Raw genomic sequence first — 26014 nt, 5'->3', positions numbered from 1 at the left:
ATATATTATACATTATATAAATAATTATTATATAATTACAGATTTCAGAAAACAGTTTATCTTCTTATCGAGCACATTATATGTATTAAATAAAATATTACATACATTAGATTTTATTAATTATTGTGACTATTACTTCATATAGAAATTACAATACACGTTTAATACATAATACGTATATTACACAGACATAAAAGTGTTAATTTTTACAACTGATTCGAAGCTTGATTCGAACAATTAGACTGATTTCAAATTTTATCTCTACGATGTTACGATAGTTATAATTGTATATCTCTTATTACGATTTTACAATTATATATGTAACATGCGTAATATGTTTTTCTCTGACGAGTATTCGAATATTTTCGCGAACAAAGCAGCAAAAATTTTTCGCACGACGCGATCAGTTCAGGAAATTTTAGAAAATACGCCACGAAGACTCTCGACGAGTCCTGGCGACGAAATTAGAATCTTTATGTCCTAACCTCGTTCTAAATTCACCAACCGCACTGTATAATATACTTTCAGAAAGAGTTCGCCGTAGAAATGAACGAATGAAAATCTCGCGGATGAAAAACCAATTCCTCCTGCGCTCCTCAAATTTGACAAACTACTGTGCGGCACGGAGTCACTCAGAAAGTTTTTCGCACGATCGAGTGTTCATAAACGTCTGAAACTTATAAATTACCAAAGAAAGAAAAACACGAGCTGATCTCTCGACGAATCAAATTGAAAGCAACTCGCAAAGCGCGTGGAAACGAATACTCGATAACTCGCTCGAGAGATGTTTCGATTTGAATCGGCTCTGTCGCGTGAACAGCGAAGTTGAACAGCAAAGTCCAGAAGAAGGCTAGTGAAACACAGTCTGAGAATCCCTAGACACGTCCGAAAGGATCGTTAGTCAAATGTATCGCGCGAAAAGTATCGAGGTGGTTTTCTTCATCGTCTCCTTTTTCGTCGTCGTGTCTCGCGAACGGTTCGACGAGAAATCGATAGCCGACGCAAAAGGCGACCGATTCGAAGAAGCAACCGCGGCGTGGCGGGATCGTTGAATTATTCAACCAGGGAGGCGAGGAAAATGTTTTGATTATGCCGAGCCACGGACGTGTGCATACGCGCGGTATATACGTTCACGGATTCTCCGCGCGCTCCGAGCGACCGAAATTAGTTGAATATTCGAATAATTAACGAAAATAGCAGGGAGCGCGCCGCTATTTGCGCGGAGTTTATCCGGGCCGCTGTGTGAAAAGTCGAGTACGCAATTCGAATTTCTTTTTTTCTTTTTTTTTTTTTTTTTTTTTTCAGCGAGAAGTTGGTCTGCAAAGTATGTCGGAACGGAGTGTTTAAGGGTAGCGAAGTGGGGAGAAAGCGATGTTGGTCGTTCTCTAACAATCGGGATTCGTTGAGGTGTAAAATAAAACGTGACTCGACGTAGAAGAAAGGAAATTTTGAGCTGCGGGAAAACAATTTAGAAAAGGGGAACGACGATCATTGGGAATTAACGTAGAAACAGTTTCGTGCGTGCGTGGTAGGAAAACTTAGCTTTGTTCATTGAATAACTTGGAATAATTTGGAACTGAACGAGAAAAGAATTTCGGATAGATTTTTTTATTAAACGGATAATTTAATTTTTAAACGGGTACCGTCGCAAATTTTTCGCTTCACGTTGTAAATATAATCTTATTTTATTATTAATAATATTATAATATTAATATAATTAATATAATCTTACGTTATAATAATAATCTGTGAATTGGGGGAAAAAATTCTGCATTTTGCAGGAAATCTAGTTTGACCCAGAGAAGAAACCAATTATCAGAAACTATTGCAAAAGATCGTATATCTATATAGTACAGGGATTTAAAACAAGTTAAAAAATTTAGTTTGGAGAATCATTCGGATACTACAACTAATTGGAAATATCACACAGTCCCTGTAATTACATTCAAGCTCGTTCTTGGAAATTAAAAACAGTTCGGATCTTTACAAACGTCCAACGCAAGATAAAAATTAAACGACAACGAGTTGAAAACAAAAATGACTTTAGACAGCGGTGTCTGAAGTTTCAAAAAAAGCTAAGGACAAACGCGTAACGACCGTTTCAAAGTTACCGTCGAAATTGCTGGTAAAAAGTAAAGACGACGAATCAAATTAACAATCAAGATGCGGCGTTGAAACTAAGCAACAAAGTTGCGCGAGCTATTCAATTGTTGTTTTTTTTTTTTAAAGTTACGTAGCTCCGTTTCAACGAAGCTCAAAAGCTTCGAGAAGCTGGGATCGCGGAAGGTCTAGAAATAGATTGCCGCTTGTGTGACTCTGAATGGCGTGAAGCTTAAAAGTCGACTGAGAATAAAAAATGGTTTCGCCGTTGGAGGCTTTGACATAATTTCGAATTTCCATTAACGCCTGTTTCGCCGTCAGATCGCCAACAAACTCTAATTCTCTCGTTTCGTATATACAACAACCACGAGATTCGCTCCTTGATCAAACTAACATACTCCATAATAGATATTTTATACAATCAAAAAGTAATTCCGACCCCACGTTTGTTGGAGTTGAGACACTGAACACAAACTCTTCCGCTGATGAATCATTTCCTGCTTCCTAATTTAAAATTTTTGTGCAGTTAAAATCCACGCGTGAAATGGAATAATACACAAAGTGGATTATTCGAGATCCATTTGGTACCAATTTATATTTGGTACTTGCATCTAACGTACGAATCAAATTGCTCGGTGATTTTAGCAAATATTAGCTCCATTTCATCTAACCTGATCCGTTTCCCGATTGATAACTACGATTTTATTCATTTGTAAAAAAATTCGACGTTGCAGGAACACTATCACAGAACACTAACACAGATACTCCGTACGAAATGAATTTCTAAAACTATGAATGTCCGTAGGCTATTCCTGCATTTAGCATTTCGAATAAAATTCCGCCGTTTCGATTCACCGAGGATTCAACGATCAAGCTAAATCAGCCTGTTTTTGCCCGAGAGATATTTCAGGGTTGGATAATCCAGAGAGAAAATTATTAGACGTCGAATGGGGCGGCGCGTTTTCGCGCGTGCTCGAAAACAAATGTGTGTTTACACGCACGGACAATATTCTAAATCAGCCGGCCCTAATTGCGAATCCGTGGTGCTGCCGTTCAAATTAGATTCGCTCGGTTTTCGTGGTTGGATGAAACGCGTGTGCAGAGTCAGGAACGCGCATCGAAAGCGGTCGCGTTAGTCACGAATCATCCGAAGCAATTTGTATAGATAAACGGGACCGTTCGTAACGTGACCAGCTTCGAGGAAACTTAATTAAACAATCGATAAAGAAACCACTAAAATCCTCGCGACTTTCGAATTGATAAAAAAAAAAAAAAGAAAAATGAAAGAAAAACAAAGAGGATAAAACAAAGTATATCTCTCTTGAACGCGTGTGATATACTGCGTTTACATGGACAATGATAAATTGCAAAATTAGTTATCCACGGAGTAGACAGATCTCGCAATTAATAATCCTTGTACTAGTAAATTTTGAAATGAAAGAGGATTAAATTAAAAATATTTATTGTTGCCTAGATACGATGGTAAATTACAAGATTAATAGACTACTAAGTTTAAAGGCTAATCAATATTATTATGATTATTAATTTAACATTCTGCGAATTAGCGAAATTAGCGAATTTTGAATTTTTAAAAATGATGAATCACATATTTATTTCTCTGCTCGAGTATTTCCTGCGGTTTACAATAAATTACAATATATTGAAACTGATGAATTATTAAATTTAAAAATCAATATCCCGCAAAACTAGCAAGTCAGTTAAGTCGAAGAAGAATTTATTTTCGCTTGAATACACGTGTAGCCGTTTGTGCGGCCCGAGGACAATGCGACGACCTGAAGAGCAAGAAAATGGGATAACGAAACACAGGTGACACCGTGTAACGCGTGCTCTACGCGTGCCCTACGCTCCATGTTTATCGACCGTGGCAGAAACTCTTCCAAAAAGACACGGGGTGTGGTCAGAAATTTTCCTTCTTTCCCCTTGTGTGCATGGTTCGCGGCCAAAGAAAATTCCTCGACTGCGCGTCGAGGTCACTCGAGGTCACGGATGACACAAAACCGATACCAATGCCTTTCTAAGACCACCTACAGAACGTCGAAATTCCCCTAACCTAGAGAAAACCGCGTGACGTTACCACCCATTTCCCACTCCGGTGTTATCGTTCGACTTTGACAACGATAATATTACGATCGGCGATGAAAAATTTGAAAACGAATGACCGAGGACCGTGGTGTAACTAATGAAATTGATTCTGACGATTCAACAATGTTCTTTTCGTGTCTTTAACCAATTTGGAGAATTAATTGAAGATTAATATTCACTCGTCGATTCATATTTGTTTTATCCAGTAGAATAAAAAAAAAAGTTACGAGACCGAGAGGACATTAAATATTATTATTGCGTCGAATCGCGACTTTTTCTTTCCCTGTTTCGCTTCGTACCCTCATTACTAACCTACATAAAAGTTGACGCAATCATAAACGACACGATTAAAGGGAAAAGGTACTGAAATATCATTCAACCGTGTAAAACATGGAATATCAAAGCGACGATAAGCCGCACCGCGAGGAAAAACGATCGAAGGGCAGGCAAACAAAGTACTGGCGAGATCTAGTGACTTTTAGGGACAACATCATGCAAGACTGCAACCACCTGCCGTCACCGAGACGAGCACGGGAGAGAATGCCGTGGAACGACCAAAAGAAAGAGAAGAAAAAGGAAAGCGCCTGATGGAACAAGGGATACTGGCGAGAGAGTGGAGCAAATGCAGGGGATGATCGAGAGGAAACAGCGTACAAAGAGAGGGGGGGGGGGGGAAGACAACGAACGAAGACGTAGAGAGAAATGGAGTGGCGAGAGTGCGAGAAAGAGGTCGCAGGAGGGGGATGAAGGTAAAAAGCGGCGCGACGACATCGTATTGATTTGGTGACAGATCCGCGTACGATGCGGATGCCTCGTTCTCGACGAGGTGAGACCACCACGACGGCACCAAGGCACGATATACCAAACGCCCCTGATGCTTTATATATAGAGGCTGAGCCACGAGCAGACTGAGCCGTGCTGCTTAAATATAGACGAAATCTAACGGGGTGTCTCCCGCGTGCAAGGGACACGAGCACGTATTACGGAACGAGGCGAGACGAGATCCGCGGCCGAGAAAGAGAACGGATGAACGTTAACGAGAAACGGTGGAAGCAGGAAGAAAAACCTAGAGGAGAAAGAGGCCCTGCATACGTAGAGAATAATCATGGCCGACGACCACGGCGCGGCGCGGCGCGGCGTCGTCTGCTAGGAGAATCGCGCTCCTCGCAAATCGTCACTCGCGTGTTCAACACGACATCGTGAAACGCTATCAACGGTACCAACTAATTGACGACGCAAGACACACAACAAACGACGCACGAATATTCTCGCGACACATTCAAATTCGCGTGTAATAAAAACACCACAGCAAGAAATAGAAATATACACGAGCGAAGAGAGAGAGAGACAGAGAGAGAGAGGGGGAGGGAGATAGACAAAGTGTGTATACATTCTAAAGGTAAAGAAACGGAGCAAACACGTCGTGACACGCGGTAACGTTAAACCAATCTCTCTCACTCACTCACTCACACTCTCTCTCTATCTCTTTCTCTCTCTCTCTCTCTCTCTCTCTCTCTCTCTCTCTCTCTCTCTTTCTCTCTCTCTCTCTTTTTCGTTTTCGCCCTACGTTATTCATACACATTTATACACACACACATACGTCGTTCGAATGACGGAGTGTTGTATTTTATTTTGTTTTCTTTATTATTTTGGGTTTTTTTGTACTTACTTGCCCAGTTCCTCCTTGAGATCGTAGTTGTCACTAAACCGCGTGCAAGCGGTCGGAGTAGCCATGCCGAGGTATCGCGATTATTTACCGCACTAACCGAGGAACGTAAGCGCGAGAGCCACTGCCGGCCGCCACTACCGCACACGCTAGGGGAAACTTCGCAGGTCAAATTCGATCAATAGAGGGGAACCGCCGCGGCGCTGGTAGAACACCGGGTAACCGTCGCGAGGGAGGGAGGGTCGTCGGGCCGGGCAGAGAGGAGGTGGTTCTGTCCGCGGGAGCCGTGCGTTACCGTGGGCACCGAGACGGTGGGGCAAAATCGCGGTCGTGCCAGCAAATATCTGCGGGCCGACGACAACTTCAAATCCTTCCGCGACACGTCCGCACTGCTCGCCGGCAGACCGTCGACTGACTCGCGTAGTGGTGGTAAGCTCGCGATCGCGCAGGAGACGTCTGCCTGTATGTGTGTGCGTGTATGTTGTATGTTGTGTGTGTGTATGTGTGTGTGTATATGTATTTCGCACCAGTGCCGTTACCGCCGGCAATGGCGACCACCGCGCACGTATATATACTTGGTGACGACGATCAACACCGATACCACTGCCGGCAGGGCTGACGACGGAGAACAGGGTACGCTAGCGAGCCGTTCGAGCGCAGCCAACCTAGGCGAAATAACCCAAGGGGATCGGGGCAGCACATTTAAATTTAGCACCTGGAATTATGCTCGGCCACGCGGCTAACTTTTTCAGGATCACGCTTCACGGTACAATTTACTTTCTGCTCTGTTATAGTCTCTCTCTTTCTCTCTGTCGTCGAACGCAACGAACGTCGCTTTCGTTGCGCGAACGTACTTCGATTCAACGGCGTATTTCCGGTCGCGTTGCTTCGTCCGTCCAACTCGTCCGATTTCTCAACGTACTTCTCCGCGCAATATAAACTTCACGACGGAGAATGCGATTCGCGACTGAATCGAGACTACGATCGACTTTCTCGCAATATCGACCAACGAGAATCTCGCCACTCGAAGTTTCTCGCGATCCGAAACGGCCGAAGGAGATTGCGTACCGTCGCTGGTTAGACGGAATACCGCGCACTGACTCGATTCCGCATGTCCGACATAAACACGAGATTTACTACTGGCGCATACGCCGTCCGAGCCGAAGCTTCGGTATCATTTCGATCGGGTTTTTGGCGCACGTCCAATTAGAACGATACACCGGGCATAGATCTCGAAAGATTGAAAGACGAGCGAACTCGTGAACACGAATTTCAATTTTACGTTTTAAAATTTAATTTTAATTTTGATTGTATTAATTATTATCGTTAATATTACATACAAATAGTATATTGCACATGTATGTAACGTACGTTGATATACAAGATATTTTACGATATTTTTATATTTTGACAATTTAACAAATCATTTGATACATTTACATTTCAATTATAGCCATTGATGTTTTAAAAAGAAAATCTTATATTTTCGTTAAGTGTGCATTTTCTGTTGAACACATATTGCAGTAACTTAATATGAATAACATGTGTATATATATATATATATATATATATACACATTTATATATTTGTATTTATATTTTCTAAAAGTTTATTTATCGCTAGATATATTGCGGAAGATATTACATACGACTTTATAGGCAAAATTATAAACGTTCGCGTCTCCAACACCTCGACTAATCCATATAAAAATTTATTCCTTGATTATACCGAGTCCGACAAATGGAAAACTTTCAACAGCAAAAATATAAGACTACCCTATAAATCTCAAAAATTATCATTTAGTAAAGTCCGTCTTTATACAACAATTTTGTTTCAACTTGAACGTGCATATGTATATATCACATCGGTAACAAAATTCGCGCATATAAGTTGTCAATATATCTTTCATAGCAAAACTTGAAGAGAGAGTATCAAATTTCCAATATCTCTTTTAAATACTGTACAAAATACAAATTTCTGAAAGTATACAATAAACACCATGAAGCGATAACCATGGAGGTCATCGTATTCATAAATTGCTTGCGTTTCTGATGATTATCTAATCTTCTATATCCATTACGGTTGCTTTTTTCTATCTCGATTGAGATCTACGAGATACACACATCCCACACGCATGGGAACACTTTCTAGAGCAATCACATGTAAATATCATGGAGCTCACGATACAGTTTTTCTTTTTTTTCTTTCTATCGCAGTCTTAATCTTATACTTGATCATAAAGAGATAAAATCACAATTGATCTACGATCTGAAAAGCGTTGCGTTCTCTTCCACTCGTTTCTTATCAATTGATATGAATACGTACAACCGTTAAATGCACATGGAATCATTGGGAGCTTGTTTAATGTAATTCCACGTAAGGAACGTCTTCGTTGAGTTTCTTTCTCTAAAGTAAACTGTAAGATTAAATATATAGATTAACGATGGTCCAAATGGCTAATCTAAATAGTTTCTAAATACATACTTGCTAAACACGCTCTCGAGCGTACATAAGAAACTGCATCTATTCTACTCATACTGTAACACGAGCCCTATAATTACTAAGTACTTAGAAACGTATTAAATATAGTCGATGATAATTTTCATGTTATCACGAGAATATCACGGCGTATTTTGAAAATTGTTTCTTCCTGTGTCCCTGCTATATATATATATTCGCAGTAGTTATAATAAAGACATCTTCTCACAGTAAGTCGTCGGAGTTTCAAATGAACAACTGCGTTTGGATAAATGCGTTCCTGATGATTGTTGTTGACGTTTTATTCGACCGTGACCGATTTCGCCAGATTTCTCGGACAATCGACGTTACACCCGCGAAGAACCGCGATATGGAAAGATAGAAGTTGCATTGGAATGACTGTGAGGATTCCTTGAAGGCAATCTACTGTTTTAGGCACTTCAAGAACTCGGTCTGCAAACATTTTCGTTTCTTCGTCCCCTTCCTCGCAGATAACGATCGGCTTGCCGTCTCTTGCTGTAACCTGTTGTAGAGCGTTCATGCATTTCTGAAAAATAATTATGAAATATCATTATCGTAACCATGTTAACATTGGGTAACCACGAGAAAGTTTAATATGTTCCACTTACCACGTAGACTGGATCCCTCATGACGATCATTATCACTGGCATTGAATCATCAACGAGCGCCAGTGGGCCGTGTTTCAATTCACCTGCCATAATACCTTCGCTATGCATATACGTCAATTCTTTAACTTTCTGTAAAAAAAAAACAAGATTATTTAAATAAAATGAATGTAAATAAACTTAGAAGATTAATATTTGAAATATGAACAACAAACCAGAGCTCCTTCCATACACGTAGCGAAGTTATAGCCTCTACCCATGATCAACAGCGATTTATGTTGAAATAGAGACTTGGCCAGTTCTTTGACTTTGTCGTCAAGTTGAAGAACTTGGCGAATGAGATTATCCAGATTCTTCAGTCCTTCGATAATCTGTTAGATCAAAAGAATTACATACTGCAACATGTTATACTTTTTTTTAAAAATACATCAAATAACTGATTATAAAAATTTATAATACCTCTTGACGTCGACTACCAAGAGAGATTCTGTCCTCGCTCATAACCAAAGCAAACATAACGAGAGAAATGAACTGGGAGGTGTAAGCCTTGGTACTCGCGACACCAATCTCCGGACCGGCGTTTATGTGAACACCACAATGTGATTCACGACAGATACTACTTCCCACCGTGTTGGTGATGCCAACGATCAGAGCTCCACGTCCTTTGCAATAACGCAAAGCCATCAACGTGTCTGCTGTCTCACCTACGAAGCAAATAATAAAACAACAATCATAAATTTCACATACACAAATCAATCGAAAAGTCAAATGTATCTTACCAGACTGTGAGATGAAGAAACAAACGTCATCTCTAAACACTGGCGTGTTCCTGTCCAAGAAATCAGAAGCCAATTCGACCATAACTGGCAGCTCGGTTAATTCTTCCAAAAGTTGTCTGGTAGCAATGGCAGAGTGGTAGCTCGTTCCACAACCAATGAGCATCAAGCGTCTACACCTCTTGATCTCCGGAATGTAATCCTATGAATGAAAGATCAGTTAGAATCAAAAAGGAAACGCTGATAAAGGATTAAACTGTTGGAAACTTACCTTGATACCTCCCAACGTAACAGAGTTGTCTCTGAAGTTCAAACGACCTCTCATAGTATTCACCACGGACTCAGGCTGCTCAAAGATCTCCTTCTGCATGAAATATTCGTAGTTACCCTTCATGATCTCTTGGATCTCCATCTTCAGAGTTGTGATTTCTCTTGCATGGGGATCGTCCATGCATCGGCGAAGGCGATGGATGCTGAGAGCACCCTCTTTCACCGCAGCTACGTCATCGTCCTGACGTTGAAGAAAATTACGATTATTTACATCGGGACATTGAAATATAAAATATTCCAATAATAATTAACTAATAAATAAATAATCGAAAAAGATGCTCACCTCCAAAAATATTACACGATTCGTATGTTCGATCACAGAACTCGCGTCAGAAGCGAAGAAATATTCCACTTCTTTGTCCTCCAATGGCTGAAACTCGGAAGTACTCTCGCTGCGTGGCATAACTGGAAGCTCAGTACGACCATGTGGACGATGATCTATCAAACATTACAAATGAATATTTTTCCACTATTGAATAGTAAATTAATATCAATATCAACGAATAATTGTCCATTGTTTTTTTAGCATATGTACATTTTATAAAGTTACATATTTATATACAAAATACTTGGACTCTTTGAATAAGAGGCTGACATACCAAAAATAGCACGACGCAATCGAAAGAATTGGAAGATCGTTCCAAACGATGTTTTACGATATGATATTCGTCATTATTCAATTGTACCTTACTACTACATCACAGATAATTTTTATGCAAATTCGTAGTTTTGAATGCCTCGGTAGAAAATTGATTTATAACTAAATATTATATAAAGTACCGTACCATGGACATTTTAGATATTTTTCCATATTATGTGTATTCCTTTTTCCACTTTAAAATTTCCTATGAATGCATAAAAATCTGCAATCTGTTAATTACGCATGCAGATACACATATCCAAGGCCCAAATTCCACCATTTAAGGAATTAAGGAATATCAACGATTGCACTTGCGTCTTGCCATTTTTCTGTTTTTACAAGCTCCACACCAAATTAGCCGAGAACATGAAAAATAAATGTAATAAACGTATAAATCAGTTCGCGTTGACTGGCATTAAACAACCGCCAAATGATGATGGCTTCGCTAATTATTTATTTAAAAAAAAAAATAAATAATAATAAAAGAAAAATTAAAGGATATCTTGAGAGGAGGGAGAAATTACCTGTTTAATAAATTAAAGTTTAAAAAAAATGGAAAAGAAAGAAGAAGAAGATTTGTTCGATCATAGCGTTAGATATGTATTATATATATATATATATATATAAATATATTTTGCCCTTTCTGCAACTTCTGCGTTTCCATACATTATACATACTGAAAGAAATACGCATTCTCTCTGTATACGTACTGAAAAGCGGTGTAAGGCACGTGCCATTTACCTTAAATTCCACAAGATAGCGTGTTGCGATCCGATCCCAGGCAGTTTCGTGCTTAACAAAACTAACACACACAGCATGTTCGTTTTCCCTTCTTTTTTTTTTTTTTTTTATTTATTTATTTTCAAAGCATGGATATGGAGGAATCGTCGGCAAGCGGTAAGAAAGAAAGGCACATATGACTACATAAAGTATTACCTTGAGTGGGCGCTTCACCTTCTGCTCAAATTTGGATGCAGGGGTGATGAAAAAGAAAACAAAATAATTAACAAAAACAAGTAACGCAGCAATAAAAACAGCAATAAAAAATACAGTGAAGGAAAAAAAATAGAGAAACGTGATGCTGGATACATTGGGCTTCTATGATCGAATCTCTCTTGCGAACGTTCAGCTCTCGTCGGAAATTTGGAAAAAGACGTTTAATATTTCTCTTCTTTCTTTTTTTATATTTTTCTTTGTTTTTCACACGTTGACTACCACGATGGTCATTGGTAATAAATATCATGAGTGATTTGATATAATGCGATATTTTAAAAAGATTTTAATAACTACGTAATACTAAAAAATGAGAAATATTGTAACATAAAATTTTATGAAAGTTAAATATTTTTCCATATAACAAAAGGTAACAAATTTCACCAGGCAGATAAATTTTATTTTCAAAAATGTTTGAAATGTATCGGATATCTTTCTCCAAATTTTTCTATGTGAATAAACGTGTATATAATCACAAAGCTACAAATGCATAAGCCTCTGCCGAGTGTTTGGAAAGAAAATAAATTTGATCTGTGTAGATGTTGCTGTTTCGTTATCTTCTGTGATTGTACTCTGCTTCTGCTTCGCTATGGTTCAAAGCAATTCGAAAAATGATTGATATAATACAGTTTACAGAGTTCCTTTTTATGATGATTTTCTCAAGTGATCATGTGTACAGACAAAAATTGAGCGAATAAAAAGCCAATATTACGTTTGTTAGATAAATCGGCAAACAAAATATTGTAGATGAAAAATATTTTGTTAAGAAGTATGAATTGAACTTATTGAGAGTGAGAATTATAGCATGTAAGAAATAAGAAGCGAAATTAGTTTTCATGCATCTCTCAAACAGTGGACCTTTCGTGACTTTAACACTAGAATAAAATAAAATAGAATAGAATAAAACATAAAACTTTAGGATAAAATAAAGGATGGGCAAGATTTTATAATGTTCGTACAACTACTTTTGTAATATTCATTTTACAAAAAATTATTCACGTCTCTGAGAGAAACGTTTTTAAACGAAAAGCAGTTAAATGAAAATAAAATTAAAAAAAAAAAGGTCCAAAGTTGAGAGGAAAAAGTAAGACAAGTGTATAGTAGTGTAAAGACTGTAGTGTATATACCTTTATTTACGCGTGGAGGTTCATCTGTCGAGACGAAAAGTTGAAGAACATAACCATTGGTGTTCATGCAAAAGAAACATCATGTAATATCTATATAAAACTTGGTCACCGATGAGGTATTACATGCAGACGATTGTCTCGTCGACAATTGTTCAAGAGAACAAATGATAAATATATAACTTGAAAATGAACAAATATAAACAACATTACAAAACAACATGCCATTTTAACGTACTTAAGTACAAGTACAATGAAACGTCAATTATCCGAAAATTGATTAAATAAATGTAATATAATTCATATATTTGTGATATCTATAAATCTAAATTCTACATCCAATTCATTTGCTTTTATTAACTTTGATGTTTATATTTATATTTATATTTTGATAATCATTATGACCACGCAAGTATTCTTACTATTTCAGATTTTCTCTAAATTCTTTAACAGCTTTCAGAATTATTTCAAGTAAAATTTATATATCAAAATGAATTTGTCTATTACAACATAATCCAGATAGTCGACATTTCACTATACTATTGAAAAATATTGATTACTCGGTTACAAGCAGCTATCAAACAAATATTAATATCCAACTCCTGGTGTTAACTACTTGTTAGAAGATACTCTCACCAAAGTATTCTGGCATTAGTGTCATTTGTATGTTAATCGTTACTGAACAACAGTAACATTCAACGTACACAGATCTGCGTCAATAGAGTATAAATTATGCTACTGAGAGCACCGAGGAGAAACATAAAAAAAAGGATGGTGATGTAATGATGCGTCTTAGTATATTGCTCCAAACTACACGTTAATTACTTAAAAGAATAGACAAGCTGTAAATTGAAGACACATGCTGTTAATATACCTCACGTCTGATTCTTACGGGTAAAGAGGCCGTATTTAATTTCATATTACTCTGAGAATATTTTCATCGCAATCATTGTTACCATGTACATAGCAATCTCCTTGCAAGGAGAAAGAAAAGGTAATTATCGTCTAACAATTAAAGGAAAGGGTATGTGAACTCTGGTTCGTCTTCTCCTTGGAGGTAATAAATGAAAAAAAGCATATACAGTGGTGGACAAAAGGAAATTTAAAGTTTGACATTTGTCTATGATCTCGTACGAGAATTAATAGCTTTCTTACTAGACATCTTTTCATTAACATTGTATTCTTCGTCACAACTTTAATTATTTTTTTCCATTATTGAAATTCATAAAAAGTGACCATTGACAAAATACATGTTTGTCGCGTATTAATTTACGAGTTTAAAAAATGCATCAAGTTCTGGACGATTGAAAGCAAACAGACAAGAATAAATTTGCAGGCGACAATTATCATGAATCTTGCATCGAAGTTTAATGTATCCCAAACAATAAAGTGTTTATTTTATCTAAAATAAAAAATGCACGAACTTCCCGTTCAATCCAATATATTAGGTTTCTCATTGCTTTTGTCGAATATATAATTCTAGATTATCTCGTGGGATTTGCTCTTTAAACTTTCTTCTGTCCGCCGCAGTATATCTACCTCGTAGCTCTCGGCGCCCGAGCGACCAAAAATAGCCTTGTGATCTCTTCTAAGGTCTACCAAATCTCTCTATACCTCTTTCAATAACACGTTAATCCCTCGCGTGTCAATCGTGTACGAACACGTTCGCTGGCTTACCTTTTCCGTACAGGATGGGCACGTGATCGGTGGCCAATCTTGTTTTTGTCTTAATACCGACGAGCAACGGTGATCCTCTTCTCGTCGCCACGCATTCAGCCGGGAAATACTTGCTCTTGAAGCACAGTGCAAACGCACCTTCCTACAATTTCAATGTTTCCTCCTTTTAGTACATACATTATAATGATGATATATCTATCATATGTAATAATAACGTGAATGAATACAATAATAATAATAATAATAAATATATAACACACTTGTTACGTGGAAATTAAATAAAGGAAAGATTAAGTTCATTCCCTATCTTATCTCGAAAGTTATCTCCAACATTATTACCAATGATGATATTGTTACTACTAACAACAATAAAATTTACAGCTGTACGAACGATCAATTATCGTTGAGAATACCCACCAGTTGTTGAACAACTTGCTCGACCAGCTCGCGGAACGAGTAAGCCGGATGTTGTACCCAGAGATGATGGATCAGCTTGGCAATTACTTCCGTGTCGGTTTCACTCTCGAAGCTGTAGCCTCTTTGCTGAAGCAACGTCTTCACTTCCTTGTAGTTTGTCACGATACCTTTAGAAAGAACGTGACTTTACAATACAATGGGGATAATTTCTGTTAACTAAACTGCCGATGTGAAATTGAAATTTAGTAGAATAGCAGTAGAGTCTAAAAGTACCAATTTGTTTCATCTTTTAAATACTGCACGAAGTAGCATTCTATATTTTATATATTTTATTCGTTCTCTTACTTACATTCACATTTTATATATTCATCATTGCATTCGAATTTATATTTTACCTGTGCGACTAAAGAGATTTACTTCATCTTCTAAATATTATATGGAACACTATTCTTTGGATACTTTATATGTTTGCATCAAAATTTGCATATGAATTTCACGTAGTAGTCAACGTGATAAATATCTCATTGGCAGTCTACAGATAATTGTTATAAAATAATATAAATATAAAATATAAAAATATAAAATAAATATAAATATAAACTATAAAAATATAAAATAAATATAAATATAAAATATAAAAATATAAAATAAATATAAATATAAAATATAAAAATATAAAATAAATATAAATATAAAATATAAAAATATAAAATAAATATAAATATAAAATATAAAAATATAAAATAAATATAAATATAAAATATAAAAATATAAAATAAATATAAATATAAAATAAATATAAATATAAAATATAAAAATATAAAATAAATATAAAATAATATCTGTACCATTGTGCACCACAACGAAGGCGTGTTCGCTGTCGGACCGCTGAGGGTGCGAATTCACTTCAGATGGAACACCGTGAGTCGCCCAACGAGTGTGTGCGATACCCACGTGGCTGTACACCTTCGATTCAAAGTCGATATTGGTATCTGTGTGAAAAACACACAACGATCTCTTTAGAAAACTGATCCTACTTGCAACGATTTCTTTTTCATATTTATCTTAACAAATTTTCGTTATCCATTACACTGAGGTACGTTATTGTAATGTAAGTGGAAAATGAAGAGCAGTTACGATAATATACTTACGATAAAAGATCTCTTCTTCGAGCGCCTTGACCTTCCCTTGCTTTTTAATAATCGAGATATCCTTGCCATCGGCGCTGTCAAGGGCGACACCTGAATGAACATAAAACTTGCATTGGGACAGTGTCTCTTTCATCGGATTTTTATCAGCTTGCCATGCCCGAGGAACGGAAAGTTCAAGTGGAATTTAAAATTCGATAAAAATTTTCTCTCCCACGTTGGTTTCCTTTCTTCCTCGTGTCGATTGCGGAAGATCATTCGACAACGGGATTCGACGATCTCTACGTACCTGCCGAGTCATAGCCTCGATACTCCAGTCGTTTTAATCCACCAACTAGCAATTCGAGAATTTCCTTTCTGCTCTTCGGCGTCAAATAGTTGAGGTACGCGAAAATTCCTAGACAAAAGGAAAATTTGACATTTAATCTCTTATATTATTTATTGTGTTAAACATTAACATTAAATATTAATAGCTTCGATTTAAAATGAGAATTTTGAACATGAAAAGTCATTCGTCACTTTCGATCATATTTTCTTAGACATAATGGAAAATTTATTGTTTCTACGTTAGAAAATTATTCGTGTTATTTTTAATTACATTTCTACGATGTGATTAAAAATCTGGACACAAGGGGAAAATTTGTCGTTTCGTTTGTTCTTGATTTTTATTACGTTAGAAAATCATTCGTGCTATTCGTAATTTACTTATGCACCACGATCAATTTTCATCAAATTTTCAACGCATACCGCTAGGCTAGAGTAGGCACTAGAGATTCGAAATATCACTTCAAGATTACAATGAGTAAAATGAATTGCTCAACAACCACTTAACATTTTCAACAGACGATTAATCATCGTTTCCACTCCGCGTCTTTTACCATTCTCTAAGAGATAGAGAACGATACACCTTCGATACATTCATCGACACAGCATTTCTCTATCTTTTGGCATTTTTCCACAACGCGTTCACTGCTCGAAGGTCACTACACGACGATGAAAAAGACGATTCTCTTTATTGGCCAGTTCGTTCTCTTTATCCTTTATCTGTATTCGACGAATTCTCGGTGATTAATTAGATTCGTTCAAAATTTTCAACGTTTTACATTTAAGACAAACTTGCTTTAGGAAAATTGAACAGAACATCATCTATTCTTTTAATCATCGGTTTAGTAAGAGACTACACCATGATTAAAATTGCAGGAAATTTCTTCTGAAAGCATTCGGATTAAAGTCCGAGAAAATAGAAAAGAAAGATTAATATGTAAATATGTGAATATAGTATACACTTGGAATAAAGATCGTTTTATATAAAATCGAACACGAATCAACTCGCGGCATACTCTTAACTGATTAATCAAAATTAAAAAGTTGGAACGAAATTTAAGGAGTGTTAGCAATTTTAAAATTAATGCATTACACACGTATATTGATATGCATGTACTATCGTATATAATGTTTTATTATTTATCAGCATCGAGTGTGACAAGTTGAACACCGATTGTTCGACTATATCAAAGTATTTAAGTATCATAAAAGACAAACGATCGATCCTCAAGAGTGTGTTATTGATTCTGTATTGTGAAAAGAAAAATTGAAAAGGGAAAGCAAAAGTTATTATCTCTTCCATGTATATATACAGTATACATTTATGTATATATATATATACCATTCTTACATATATATACTATTATATATACTATTATTCTCTATATATACTATTTATATACTATTATACTATTATACTATATATATACACTATTACATATACTATTATATACTATTTATATACTATTATATATATTATATATATACTATTATACTATTATACTATATATATACACTATTACATATACTATTATTCTATATATGAATACTATTATATACTATTTATATACTATTATATATATATATTATATATATACTATTATTCTATATATATATGTACTATTCCATGTATATATATATAGAATATGAGCTAAACTACGTTCAGACAGCAAGAACACGCAAGACACTGAAAATCGATTTAAACTCAATGCTCGTCTCTCGACGAAGTCCCCACGTAACAAACAAAATTTTTCATTTGTGATTAGTCTTTTCACATTCTTCCCTGCTGTTTTCTTTTTTTAACGACGATTTCTCGCTCGAGCAACAGTACGATCGGAAACTTTCGAATCGGCTCAAAAATTCCGAACGCCCCGCCTCGGAGGAGGTGTGCGCGTATCGGTATGAGAGAGGCTCCCCCCTCGGTTAGGTATTGCAAAAATGCAAAAAGTCGTCGCCCGTGAACACGAGCCTACGCGAGGCGTGCAAGTGGAAACAGGTATAATTCGCGATACACGTTTATAGGTGAAAGGGAAAGCTCGCGTGTACGTGCGACCGAATGAAATGCTCGTTAGAAACGACGACCGGGGAACGCCATTTCGCTCGTCCTGCGCTTTTTGCGAAACACAATGAACACATGCGTTTAACATTGAACAGATCGATGACTACGATCATTGATAACATTGACATGCGACATCTCGTTGCTCGATTCTCTGTTCTTTTAAATTTAAAAATCGAACGAGTCGAAATCTGATTGTCTTCGGAGGATCTGTTCGAAATTTGATCTATGTGATGCGTGTTTTGCTAGTGTCTGTAGATTATAGATTGAGTTTTATAAATATTTTATAATATATTTAATTTTAATAATAAATTGAGTTTTATAAATATTTTATAATATATTTAATTTTAATAATAAATTGAGTTTTATAAATATTTTATAATATAATATCTAATTTTAATAATAAATTGGGTTTTATAAATATTTTATAATATATTTAATTTCAATAATAAATTGAGTTTTATAAATATTTTATAATATAATATTTAATTTCAATAATAAATTGAGTTTTATAAATATTTTAGAATACAATATTTAATTTTTTAATAATAAGTATTTTAAAACATTTCTATTTTATAAATATATGTATTCCAAAGGTGGAAATTCTATTGCAGCGACTCTAGTTTGTAATAAAAACGTTTCAGAAAAAATTCGACTGAACTGTAAGATCGAAACAAACAGATTATATAGAAGTTTGATAATTCCTATTGAAGAGATATAGAAAATCTCTCTTTAATGATCCTAGCTATAAGAATGATTCAGAATTCTAGAATCTACACGGAATGTGTTGTAAGACCTAGCGTTGTAAGACCTATATTAGTTGGGCTTCGAAAATTCTTTAAGGATGTTAGAATTCTGCGCGAAATAAAATAAATCATTTGATTCCTAAAGAGTCCTAAAGAAATTAGAATTTCCTAAAAGTGTATACAAGACAAAGTTAGATAGTTGATGTCAAACGTTGACGTCCAGTGTTGGACAGACAACTTTGTATAAAGTTACATTTAGGATAGATGATCCGCAATTCGATCGTTCGATATGCGACTCCGTCGCGCGCGTTGTTTTTACCGCGGGAATTTAAGAGTATCAAGTTTGAAACAACGGCATCGTCCTCGATTTAGAAAGGCTGCACGGCCTTTAACCGACGCGATAATTGTTCCTTTCTTTTTTTTTTTTTCTTTTTTTTTTACAACTCGTAAAAATGATCGAAATTTGTAGTTCCTTTCAACCACACAAAAAATAAATAATTATTAGCAATCTGACATTTTAACTGAACAGCATTCGACACATTGACTTGTTACCTATTTACGTACTTAATAAGATACCTTTAAAAACTCTTCGAAAAGATTTTTATTAACTGATGATATCATTGGGCAATTGGAAACCACGACAATTGAGTTAACTTTTACGATAAATCTTTAAAACCTGAAACCTTTAATTCAGCTGAACTTCAATTGCAAATTCCCATTCACAGAGAATGTCGAATAACAATTCGCGCAGCAACGAAATCAAAAATTCTATATTTTATTTATAATCTAACGTGAATTATAGCTGAAACCTAACTTCACCTACTAGATTCCTTGGCGTTAGAAAAAATAAGAAATGGATTAACTTGTCATAAATTATAATTAAAGATCATAGAGTATAGAAACCCGAGAGTTTCAGAAGTTGAAAAGATTCTGTGTCTCGAAAATATCGAAAGACCAAAGTCTAAAACGATAAATGGAAACAATAAATTGCCCGATCGATTTCAGAGGATGAAACTTATATCATGAAAGAACATGTGACTGTTACATTTTCCATGCTCAAAGTACACGCTCTGATCGGTCCAAATCGATCGTTGAAGCACGCTCCCTTCTATCTGAATCGATAGAAATCGACGCACGCCAATTTTACCGATTCGCCGATTGTCGCGGAAACGTGCTACAAGCTGAAAACGTGTGTTCGAAAAAACTTTTACGAGACGAAACATTTCGAGGAGCAGCAAACATCCCAATGCATTTCGTTACCATGTAGTTCACTTAACGATCCGATCGCCTCAAAAATAAACCAAACGCTGTAATCGACGCTGTATTGTTCGAAATTTATTACGCCTTAAGGTAACAACGACAATCACGGATAAAAAAGAAAAAAAAAAAGAAACACCGCGATTATCGCAGCTATACTCTACTGTAATATTAATTCATTCATCGACACGACAGGAAGGTCACGGGAACTCGAAAACCATTTCACTTAGAACTGAAGAACGCGGTGGAAGAATGCTCGAAGATTAAACCTAAGATTAAAGTTCGAAGATGATCAGAGAGAACGACGACAATGATAAATTATTGAAATTACCACCCATCACCAGCAGAATCGGTTTATGGTGAACGCCGGTCGTCGTTCGTCACTGTCACTGTGATGGAACTCACGAAAAATGAGGCAAACGCGAGCGCATAGTGCATCGTGCCACGTAAATGTAATTTGATTTCGTATCGAGTCGACAATAGGCTATCGAACGATCGCATCGCGATTAGATTGCGTTCTGCAATTGCGTCGATAAGCGAGCAACACCGATAGAAACATATCCTGGCGGTGCTGCGCGAAGGGAACAGAGGAAAGAAAAGAAAGGAACGTGCTGTGTATGAAGTTTGCTTATTTGAAGAGAATTTTAATCAACGCTTGATCAAAGGAATTTTATCACATCCGAGCTACGATTTATCTATTGATCCATTAACTGGAATGAAAATCGTCAATGATCGGAGGGGGGGGGGGGGATCAGCCTCTCAAAAGCCTTTCAAACTAATCAACCTCGTTGGCTCGTCGAAAGGGAATGGTACGAACGAGAATAAATTATGGTGACACCCATCACTATTTTTCTGTGCTTTTTGGATTTGTGGAGATGATCAATGTAGCTTCTGAACAGTGAACTGTGAACTGTGGAGAAGTATTTGGTAGGTTCTACATTTCACTTTCTTAGTATTTATAATGTTTACTGCTGTATAAAAGTACCATTGAAATCACATAAATGTGCTTGAACTCGTAAGTATGCAAATGAATGTTTTTATAGGTACAAATTTCTGCGCAGATACTTTCAGAAATTTCACTTAGAAGCTAGTTGTATAGTTCTAATTGTAATAATATAGTAAAAACTATAATTGTATGGTGCTAATTGTATAGTGTTGATTGTAATAATATAGTAAAAATTCCGAATTTTCTGCTTTCATTTTTTGAAAATCCAGAAGAGTGGAAAAAAATCAAGCTTGAAGAATTGACGAATTCAAAAATTTATCAAATCCCAAAATCAATTCCAACCGAAGGTCTATCGAAGCCTTGAAAAATTTTCTTGAAAATAACAGCGTAAATTATATGAATGAAGTTTTACTGCAATAACGTACGTTCGAGAGAGAGAGAGAGAGAGAGAGAGAGAGAGAAAGAAGAGGAAAAGAAATGTAACACGCAAACGAAAGAAAAATTTCCGATCCAGATAAAGTTAATCCTACAATTTATACATATATATATCACCAGGTCTTTTTCTTCGGCAATCAGGGGATTTTTTGACTCGCTCAATCCGAAAGATAATACGACGAACTATGAGTCCCTCGTGCAGGTAATACTTATCTAGGATAAAGAAAGGCCATTGAATGATCTTCGATCGAACGGAAGTTATTTTGATTTTTCGTCACTCGTTACGCTCGATCGTTCGATAAGAGATCGATAACGACGGATGTTACAAAATCCAGCGTCTCTGTTCTGAAGTACTTATTTCCTTATTCGTTTACTTTGTTCTTGTTTTTATCGTGTCAGTGATCTAGCGAACGAATCATCACATCGCGACAAATCAATTTCGTCGCATGAATGTAGATTGAAATAGGAGAAATGTAACACGTAGAGTAATTGATATATGTATATTTGGAGAGCCTAAGAACAATGCAAATGTCAAAATGGATTAACGTAACGTAAGGAAATATCTTGGTGAAATTTTCTTTTAGAAAAAAAGAATCATTGCAGTTGAAAATTCGGTGCCACGGTAACGATTTCTGGAAAGTTATCAAATGTAAAACGAATAAATACTGCAACAAGCAAGATTGTTCATTGTAAAATTTTTAGAAAAGAAATAAGTTTTTATTTATTCATTTATTTAATGTGTATAATGTTTTAGCTAAGTAACGACTGTATTAATTAGAATATTGAAAGAAGTGAGTATATCATGTAACATATATAAATATCATAATCGTGAAAACGATTACGGTAGAATTAAAAATTAGCACAGAATTAAATTAGCACAGAACATAATTTTAGCATGCAATTATTTATTAAACTAGCTTTGATATTTTTAAATTAAAAGGAATCTAAATTTATTAACAAATTTCTCTGTCAAAGTAGCTTGATCTAACGTACTCGAGACGTAAATCAGTACAGAATAACGTTATTTAACAAAATTAAATTATTAAGTTCAAACAAAAAAAGATAACATACAGTGACTTTAAAAAATGTTCTTGTCAAAGATTTCAACTTTCAGCGAGTCCAAAAATTAAACGTAGTTGATTAAAACGCTACTGATGTTCGAATCGAACGAACTGGAGTATGAATACGAATAATCAGACTACGCTCGAGCCTTCTCCGACCTACTGACACAAAACGATACAATTAGCCCAAGAAATCCGTGAGAAATCGCTCGGTAGACGTACGTACATGCTAACAGTAGACACAGAAGCGACTCTAATACGATCTTCTCGATTTCTATAGACCTTGAAAAATTGCCGTCTGTATGGCAGGCAATTTTTTTTCCCAAGATTCTTCATTGTCAGTTTTCAGTTTTATTAAATGAATTTTGAACCTCAACAGATCTGCACGACAAGGAAACCTCATCGGCTTTAAGAATTTTCACCTTTCTGTGTGAAACGCATAAAGAAACAGATCACCTCTCCGAACCTCCATTTGCTTTTATGCGGAATACGTCTCTTATTTATTTCAATATGCAAGAAACAAATCATTATTACTCTAATTATGAGAATTTACATAAACTGTAACAAATAGGCATAAATGTATATGCACTAGTAGAAAAGTTCAAGATACTATGTGACACGTGACAAAATTAATTAATCATTGAACCGTTCAAACGATGATAAACGAGATCGCCGATTGGTTAAAAAGAAAAAAATATGAATTCGACAGGATGATTTCGCAGCTTCTGAATTAAATTAAATTGGTTACTAAATAACTCGATTAACTTTAATTCTTATCGTTTCTGAGCATAAGGCTAAAGAAACAGTGCCTGAAAAGAAACTATGGTAAATTGTCCAGAATGATTTTTCCATCTTCGATATCAACGCCAAACAATTGTTAACAATTGTTAACGAGATCGTGCATTTTCTTCTTCTAAAACAAGCCTGAACAATCAGCTATCAGATTACGCGGTGAATTTGTAAATGGTTTAAAATGAAGTTAATTACATTTTAAGATACGCGTGTGTCTGCTAAAAAAAAGACAAAGCATACGAGTAAAACAGAATAGAACACTGAAAATACTTTCTAGAATAACTAAGGGAAATAACACGAATGATTTCAGTTTCTCGCGATAAGAATCTACAGATCGAGACAAAAACGAAGGTCGAGAAATAATAAACGATCGGAAAGGCAATTCGCTGGCAATTTGTCGAATCGGAGGAAACCAGCGGCGATGAAGCGGGCGAGAAGAGGGAAACCGGCGGAGAAATCCAAAGTAGAATAAAAGGACGGTAAACGAAATTCCTGCGCGGGGTGAACGGGTTATTTTCGTTCGCGAGCGCGGACGAAATTTCTGATCTTAAAATTCCGTGGACGTAAACAAAAATCAGGTTCTCACCGCGCGAGGCGAGGCCGCGCGTTTGAATTTTCGTAAGGAAGGTAAAGGCAAACTGGTGTCGATTCGCCAAAATCCAAACGCTCGACGATGTGTCGGAAAGTAATGTCCTCTCTTTTTTTTTTTTTTTCGCCAAAATGAAAATTTCTGTTGTCACATATATATATATATATTTTTTTTTTCTATTATATATATAATTTTTTCTGGAAAAATATTAAATATAAAAATGGCTTATTTTGGGTTATTAAAAATAATAATAATAATGGGTTATTAAAAATATTAAATATAAAAATATATATATTGAAATATTGAATACATTCATAGCGAATAATAAATAACGCATTCTTATATTTAATATTTCTCCAGAAAAATCGATACAGATCATCTTAGATCGATTGTCTTGATAGAAGACAGTGAACTTAAATTGTCTTTTGTAAGAGGACAGCGAACATAACTTCTATTTATTAATTTACACACTTTGGCAAAATCTAATTTTAATGAATCCCCTACCCTACTAATATAACAATCAATATTCTTATTAAAGGAATAGCAAAGATATAAAATGATTCTTTAAGTATACACGAATTCCATAAAATTCCTAATTTTAATACAATTAAAGCCAAAATTAGTCCTTTCACGAAGGTCTTAAAAAAAAAAACAGAAAGGAAAGATAAATGATAAAAAGTGTCTATATTTAATATTTCTCCAGAAAAATCGATACAAATCATCTTAGATCGATTGTCTTGATAGAAGACTTTTATAAGAAGACAGCGAACATAGCTTCTATTTATTAATTTACACACTTTGGCAAAATCTAATTTTAATGAATCCCCTACCCTACTAATATAACAATCAATATTCTTATTAAAGGAATAGCAAAGATATAAAATGATTCTTTAAGTATACACGAATTCCATAAAATTCCTAATTTTAATACAATTAAAGCCAAAATTAGTCCTTTCACGAAGGTCTTAAAAAAAAAAACAGAAAGGAAAGATAAATGATAAAAAGTGTCTATATTTAATATTTCTCCAGAAAAATCGATACAAATCATCTTAGATCGATTGTCTTGATAGAAGACTTTTATAAGAAGACAGCGAACATAGCTTCTATTTATTAATTTACACACTTTGGCAAAATCTAATTTTAATGAATCCCCTACCCTACCAATATAACAATCAATATTCTTATTAAAGGAATATCAAAGATATAAAATGATTCTTTAAGTATACACGAATTCCATAAAATTCCTAATTTTAATACAATTAAAGCCAAAATTAGTCCTTTCACGAAGGTCTTAAAAAAAAAAACAGAAAGGAAAGATAAATGATAAAAAGTGTCTATATTTAATATTTCTCCAGAAAAATCGATACAAATCATCTTAGATCGATTGTCTTGATAGAAGACTTTTAAGAAGACAGCGAACATAGCTTCTATTTATTAATTTACACACTTTGGCAAAATCTAATTTTAATGAATCCCTTACCCTACCAATATAACAATCAATATTCTTATTAAAGGAATATTAAAGATATAAAATGATTCTTTAAGTATACACGAATTCCATAAAATTCCTAATTTTAATACAATTAAAGCCAAAATTAGTCCTTTCACGAAGGTCTTAAAAAAAAAAACAGAAAGGAAAGATAAATGATAAAAAGTGTCTATATTTAATATTTCTCCAGAAAAATCGATACAAATCATCTTAGATCGATTGTCTTGATAGAAGACTTTTA

At 35.3% G+C, this 26014-nt stretch overlaps 2 protein-coding genes across 7 annotated transcripts in view; both read right to left on the bottom strand.

Annotated features, from left to right (window-relative positions):
* LOC122537657 (calcium/calmodulin-dependent protein kinase type II alpha chain-like) overlaps positions 1-6992 on the bottom strand; it is a 94481-nt gene extending 87489 nt beyond the window's left edge. Inside the window, exon 1 of the mRNA XM_043671019.1 lies at positions 5873-6992. Within this exon, the coding sequence (XP_043526954.1) occupies positions 5873-5937 (65 nt within the window). The 5' untranslated portion in view covers positions 5938-6992. The remainder of the gene's footprint in view (positions 1-5872) is intronic.
* Positions 6993-7449: 457 nt separating this feature from the next.
* The window catches only part of LOC122537631 (glutamine--fructose-6-phosphate aminotransferase [isomerizing] 2-like), a 23609-nt gene continuing 5044 nt past the window's right edge, over positions 7450-26014 (bottom strand). Inside the window, exons 2-15 of one of the 6 annotated variants that reach the window (XM_043670965.1) lie at positions 16368-16475; positions 16082-16171; positions 15779-15922; positions 14931-15097; positions 14514-14655; positions 12840-12863; positions 11656-11676; positions 10363-10517; positions 10021-10260; positions 9753-9951; positions 9433-9677; positions 9189-9344; positions 8977-9105; positions 7450-8894 (exon numbers count right to left, since the gene is read on the bottom strand). In XM_043670965.1, coding sequence (XP_043526900.1) covers positions 8649-8894; positions 8977-9105; positions 9189-9344; positions 9433-9677; positions 9753-9951; positions 10021-10260; positions 10363-10517; positions 11656-11676; positions 12840-12863; positions 14514-14655; positions 14931-15097; positions 15779-15922; positions 16082-16171; positions 16368-16475 — 2066 coding nt within the window. In that variant the 3' untranslated portion in view covers positions 7450-8648. Of the gene's footprint in view, positions 8895-8976; positions 9106-9188; positions 9345-9432; positions 9952-10020; positions 10261-10362; positions 10518-11655; positions 11677-12839; positions 12864-14513; positions 14656-14930; positions 15098-15778; positions 15923-16081; positions 16172-16367; positions 16476-20792; positions 20825-26014 lie in introns of those variants that run through there. The other 5 variants (XM_043670966.1, XM_043670967.1, XM_043670968.1 and 2 more) reach the window with 5 other exon arrangements.

The sequence above is a fragment of the Frieseomelitta varia genome, unplaced genomic scaffold (assembly GCF_011392965.1).
Source record: "Frieseomelitta varia isolate USP_RPSP 00005682 unplaced genomic scaffold, Fvar_1.2 scaffold_923, whole genome shotgun sequence".
Taxonomy (NCBI): domain Eukaryota; kingdom Metazoa; phylum Arthropoda; class Insecta; order Hymenoptera; family Apidae; genus Frieseomelitta; species Frieseomelitta varia.
Note: the sequence above shows the minus strand (reverse complement) of the source record. Positions and strands in the feature narration are given on the sequence as shown.